The 6,385-nt window shown below is 42.9% G+C and overlaps 1 protein-coding gene across 1 annotated transcript in view; it reads right to left on the bottom strand.

Moving 5' to 3' along the window:
- Nucleotides 1-3,082: 3,082 nt before the first annotated feature.
- Nucleotides 3,083-6,385, bottom strand: part of LOC126334775 (ATP-binding cassette sub-family C member 4-like) — a 286,690-nt gene continuing 283,387 nt past the window's right edge. Inside the window, exon 25 of the mRNA XM_049997363.1 lies at nt 3,083-3,430. Coding sequence (XP_049853320.1) covers nt 3,404-3,430 — 27 coding nt within the window. The 3' untranslated portion in view covers nt 3,083-3,403. The remainder of the gene's footprint in view (nt 3,431-6,385) is intronic.

Genomic DNA, 6,385 nt, shown 5'->3' with positions numbered 1-6,385 from the left:
TAAGGAGAAAGCTAGGGCGGGGATGAGTAGAGATAGCAGGTTAGGGGCAGGAGATGGTAAAGTGCTGCTTGTGGGAGCATGCATGTACTGTCTAGTAGTTAGAAGGGGGGGGAGGGGGGGTAACGATTGAAATAGAGGAGGGGAACAAGGAGACTGTAGGTGCATTGGCTGTGTAGTTCTGGAGTGGAAGAAAGGAAGGGGATAGGTGGGTGAAGACAGGAACTACCAAAGGTTGAGGCCAGGGGCATTGTGGGAATGTAGCATATATTGCAGGGAGAGTTCCCACCTGCACAGTTCAGATAATCTAGTTTTGGCAGGAAGGATACAGAGGGCACAGGCTGTGAAGCAGTTATTGAAGTGAAAAACATTGTGTTGGGCAGCATGCCCAGCACCTGGAGGGGTCCAGCTGCCTCTTAGATACAGTTTGTCAGTGGCCACTTGAGGACTGACTGGTTGTTGGTTGTCATGCCCATGTAGAATGTAGCATAGTGGTTTCAGCTAAGCTTGTACATCACATGAATGCTTTCAAAGGTTGCCCTGTCAATCACAATCCACACCCATAGCCCCCAAATAAATCACCCCCTGTTAACTTTCCAGAATTTCCTAACCTTGAACCTTGCCTCATCATCATTCCCCACACCCATCAAGATGTTAGCTAACCTTGCATTTGTGGGAAAAACTGCATTACATCAACCAAAAAACTGATCCTGACCTTAAAATCCTACCTATTGACAAAGCTCCACCATTACGATCTAAAACTGCAAGGATTACCTTGCAGAAGGACTCTGCCAGCTGTCAGATTCTTCCACTTACAGCCCCTTCCACAGAGACCCAATTCCAGAAAACCAACAGGATCTCCAATCTCTCTTCAAATCCTTTGCCCCACCAAGAACCTCTTTCCGGAATCTGTCTCTCTCCTCACTCCTAACTCCTAACACTTCCCACATCCTTACCTCCTACATGTTTACTTACGTCCATAAAATCAGCTAACCAGTATGCCACATTATAGCCAGTTACTGTGCCCCTCACTGAGAGAATCTCTGCTCTTGTAGACCTTCCGCCTTTTGGCTGTAATCTATCCTTCTACATAAAAGATGGCAACCATTCCCTCAACTGATTATCCACAGGTCCTCTTCGTGTACCACATAGCACCCTGCTCATCACTATCGATGTCAACTCCATTTACACTAATATCCCTAATGCCCTCGGTCTTGATGCTATTGAACACTACTTCTTCCAATGCCCAACTGATTCCAAACCTACAAGTCCTTTCTGGTCACCAAGACCAACTATACCCTCACCCACAATTACTTCACCTTTGAAGGCACCACCTACAAACAAATATCTCCACTTTGACAGCTGCCACCCATTCTACACCTAGAAACCCTTACCATACAGCTTAGCCACCCACGGCTGCCACATTTCTAGAGACAAGCAGTCATTCTCCAAAAATACTAAGTGTCTCTCTGAGGCCTTCACAGATGAAAATTACACCTCCAACCTTGTACAAGAATAGATCTCCTGTGAATTATCTCTTCAACCAACAAACACTTACCAGAGTCCCACCATCAGGCCACAAAACTGCAGTCCCCTTGTGACTCAGTACCACCCATGACTGGAGCAACTGAGTCACATTTCTGCCAGGGTTTCGACTACCTCCCATAGTACCCTGAAATGAGGAATATCCTAACCACAATCCTTCCCACTCATCCCTCAGTGATATTCTGCCATCCACCAAACCTAGGCAATATCCTTGTCCATACCTACTCCACCTCTGTTCCCAATGTCTTCCCTTATTGCTCATATCCCTGTAATAGACCTAAGTGCAAGATGGGTCCCATACATCCTCCCACCATCACCAATTCCAGTTCTGTTACAAGAATCACCATTCCATCAAAGGCACGGCTACCTGTGAAAGCAGTAATGTGATCTGCAAGCTTAGCTTGAACCACTGTGCTGTGTTCTGCATAAGCATGACAACCAACAACCTGCCTGTCAGCAGGAATGTGCACTGACAAACTCTGACCAAGAGACAGCTGGATCCCCAGTTGGTGAGCATCCTGTCCAACACAATGATCTTCAATCCAATGACTGCTTCACAGCCTGCACCATCTGGATCCTACCTAGAAACACTGGCTTTTCTTAACTGAACAGGAGTGAACTCTCCCTGCAATATGTCCTATGTTTCCACAACCCTCCTGCCCTCAATCTTTGTTAGTCTCTGTCTTTCACCCTCCCATCATCTTCCCTGCTCGTAAGCCAGCACTATACAGTCTTCTATTCCACTTTTCTTCCCTCCTCTACTTCTTTCCTTTCCAACCCCCCTGCCTCCCATCTAACTACCCAACTTTATCTGCATGTTTCCACAAGCAGCACTTTACCATCCTCCATCTCTACCATGCTATCCCTCCCCCTCCCTGCTCTAGCCTCCTCCTTACCCCCACCATCCAGATTGCTTCTCCCATAATGCGCATTTGGTAGAGTATTGTCTCAGGGGCCAGAAGAAGCGATCATGTAAGTTGTGCTTGTATGAATGAGTGTATGTTGTCTACTTTAGGAGAAGGTCTTATGGGCGAAAGCTGATATGTTTAGCAGTATTTTTGTTGTACCTGTCTGCAACTAACATATGCTTTATACTGTGGGTACCTATCTAACTTTTCAAATACTGACATTATTCCATCCTGGATTTTCAGTTGTTTAATATTGGTAATTTTAATTGTCAGTTTCACTTTGAAGGAAGTTCTGACATATTACAATAAATCCAACAACAGGTATAAAAATATAGCCATGTTGCTTCAATAACTTGATTTAATACACCACACACATCAAAGCAAACACCTCATACAAAATAGATTTTGTTTTGAACCAACAAAAATTATTGAAGACTTACAGAAACGAGTAGAAAGAGGCCAATTACAGGTTAAAATGGCCTCAAGTAATTTCTTAAGTTGTTGTTGAATGCAGAACAATCAACTTTTCTGAATAAGATAAATGCAAAATTTCTGGCATATGTAACTAAGTTTCAGATATTTTACTTTCCCTTTTTTCTAATTTCGTCATGACTACCAAGTAAAGCAAGACATTTATAAAATCAATCTCTTTATTTGACATTTTAGCTTTTTACATTACCACTATGTACAAATTACTTACAGTTAACACAAAATTGTACAAAAAGTAAATATATACATTAATTTACATTTATTCATATGTACAAATTCCGATATTAATGCAAACTACCATGCAGTTTGAATTACAGTAACTGGATGTGTATAACACATAAGTATAACAGTGAACTTTAAAACAGCTCACTGTAAACTTTGGCAATATTCAGATATAAGAGCCAAGTAGAAGACCCTAAGTTGAGGTATTTTGTTCTATTGTTGTACTTCACAGCGGTGTAGTTTCAAAGGTGACACTGCTCACTGTAACACTGAAAGAATAAATGAAAGGCTAATTATAAAGAAAAATATTAACTTAAATATAAAAACTGAAAAATAAACATAGTAAAACAAAGTGTGGATACTCACCAAAAATTATGGAAGTATAGCAAAGTAAACATAGAGGGAGAGGAACTAAATTTTTTGAAGCTTGCTGAATAAAAAGCTGTTTTAGCAGAAGAGTTAGGTCACTTTAACTTAAGAAAACATGTTATACAAAGTAGGCGAAGAACTGAATATAAAAGAAATGGGTGCACTGAGATGTGTGGAAATTATACAATGGACTTGAATTAGGAAGAAGTAGGGGTCGAATCCTTGTCAGGCCATCCAGGTATAGGTTTTTGAAATGAAATGCAACATTGTCACACATATGATGTGCAAATTTATACAACAAGCCTGAGTGTCACCTCCAGAAAAAATGTTTCCTTGGAACAAGCAGTAAAGAGCTGGAGAACGACTCGTAGTTGAGTCAAAAATGGTTTTTGTGACCAAACCTAAAATATGATGGGCAACTGGAATGTTTGATTTCAATACAAAATACAGTTAATAGCTATAAAAGAACTCCAGTACTCAAAGAAGTAGCAACTCTCCCTCTTTCTCATGAGAAAGAAATATTCCTTAGTTTCCTACAATCAGTTGAGGAGGATTATATGATACTTCTTTTAGGAGGACTTGTCTGATTCCTCATTCAGGTAAAACCCAAGCTTGTGGTCAATCTGTAATGGCCTTCTTTGTAAAAAGTACCTAAAGCATGCATTACTTCATCTATATCTGTCAGAACAGCTATACCTTTATTGTGTATGTGGAAACAGATATTTTGTACTGTGGAAGTAACCATGTAGGAAGTTCACTTGTCACAGTTTTCAGGGCATAATTTAAAGAAAAACTAAATAGCAGCAAATCTGAAAAGCATAACAGGCACTAGGTGATGAGGGATTAGGCTAAGCATGTAGTGGCATTGCATCTGAGTATCTACAGAATTTAATAATTCTTGATTATGTAAATAAAATAGAAAGAAACTTCCACATGGGAAAAATATATTAAAAACATCCTTGTAACCATTGATGCCACTTCCCTACACACAAATATCCCGCACGTCCAGGGCCTCGCTGCAATGGAGCACTTCCTTTCACGCCGATCACCTGCCACCCTACCTAAAACCTCTTTCCTTGTCACCTTAGCCAGCTTCATCCTGACACACAACTTCTTCACTTTTGAAGGCCAGACATACCAACAATTAAAGGGAACAGCCATGGGTACCAGGATGGCCCCCTCGTATGCCAACCTATTTATGGGTCGCTTAGAGGAAGCCTTCTTGGTTACCCAAGCCTGCCAACCCAAAGTTTGGTACAGATTTATTGATGACATCTTCATGATCTGGACTCACAGTGAAGAACAACTCCAGAATTTCCTCTCCAACCTCAACTCCTTTGGTTCCATCAGATTCACCTGGTCCTACTCCAAATCCCATGCCACTTTCCTTGACGTTGACCTCCATCTGTCCAATGGCCAGCTTCACACATCCGTCCACATCAAACCCACCAACAAGCAACAGTACCTCCATTATGACAGCTGCCACCCATTCCATATCAAACGGTCCCTTCCCTACAGCCTAGGCCTTCGTGGCAAACGAATCTGCTCCAGTCCTGAATCCCTGGACCATTACACCAACAACCTGAAAACAGCTTTCACATCCCGCAACTACCCTCCCGACCTGGTACAGAAGCAGATAACCAGAGCCACTTCGTCATCCCCTCAAACCCAGAACCTCTCACAGAAGAACCCCAAAAGTGCCCCCCTTGTGACAGGATACTTCCCGGGACTGGATCAGACTCTGAATGTGGCTCTCCAGCAGGGATACGACTTCCTAAAATCCTGCCCTGAAATGAGATCCATCCTTCATGAAATCCTCCCCACTCCACCAAGAGTGTCTTTCCGCCGTCCACCTAACCTTCGTAACCTCTTGGTTCATCCCTATGAAATCCCCAAACCACCTTCCCTACCCTCTGGCTCCTACCCTTGCAACTGCCCCCCGGTGTAAAACCTGTCCTATGCGCCCTCCCACCACCACCTACTCCAGTCCCGTAACCCGGAAGGTGTACACGATCAAAGGCAGAGCCACGTGTGAAAGCACTCATGTGATTTACCAACTGACCTGCCTACACTATGACGCTTTCTATGTGGGAATGACCAGCAACAAACTGTCCATTTGCATGAATGGACACAGGTAGACAGTGTTTGTTGGTAATAAGGATCACCCTGTGGCTAAACATGCCTTGGTGCACGGCCAGCACATTTTGGCACAGTGTTACACCGTCCGAGTTATCTGGACACTTCCCACCAACACCAACCTATCCGAACTCCGGAGATGGGAACTTGCCCTTCAATATATCCTCTCTTCTCGTTATTCACCAGGCCTCAATCTCCGCTAATTTCAAGTTGCCGCCACTCATACCTCACCTGTCATTCAACATCATCTTTGTCTCGACACTTCCACCTCGACTTACATCTCTGCCCATACTCTTTGTCTTTAAATATGTCTGCTTGCGTCTGTGTATGTATGGATATATATATATATATATATATATATGTGTGTGTGTGTGTGTGTGTGTGTGTGTGTGTGTGTGTGTGTGTGTGTGTGTGTGCGCGCGCGCGCGCGAGTATATACCTATCCTTTTTTCCCCCTAAGGCAAGTCTTTCCGCTCCCGGGATTGGAATGACTCCTTACCCTCTCCCTTAAAAGCCACATCCTTTCATCTTTATTTTTTCTTCCGTCTTTCCTGACGAAGCAGTCGCCGGTTGCGAAAGCTCGAAATTCTGTGTGTGCGTTTTATTTATTGTGCCTATCTACCGGCACTTTCCTGCTTGGTAAGTCTTGGAATCTTTGTTTTTAATGAATTTAATAATTCAGTTTACAGCGGAGCCCCCTTGAATTAAAACAGAAATCA

This window comes from Schistocerca gregaria, chromosome 2, assembly GCF_023897955.1.
Source record: "Schistocerca gregaria isolate iqSchGreg1 chromosome 2, iqSchGreg1.2, whole genome shotgun sequence".
Lineage (NCBI taxonomy): Eukaryota > Metazoa > Arthropoda > Insecta > Orthoptera > Acrididae > Schistocerca > Schistocerca gregaria.
This window is presented reverse-complemented; position numbering and strand designations above follow the sequence as displayed.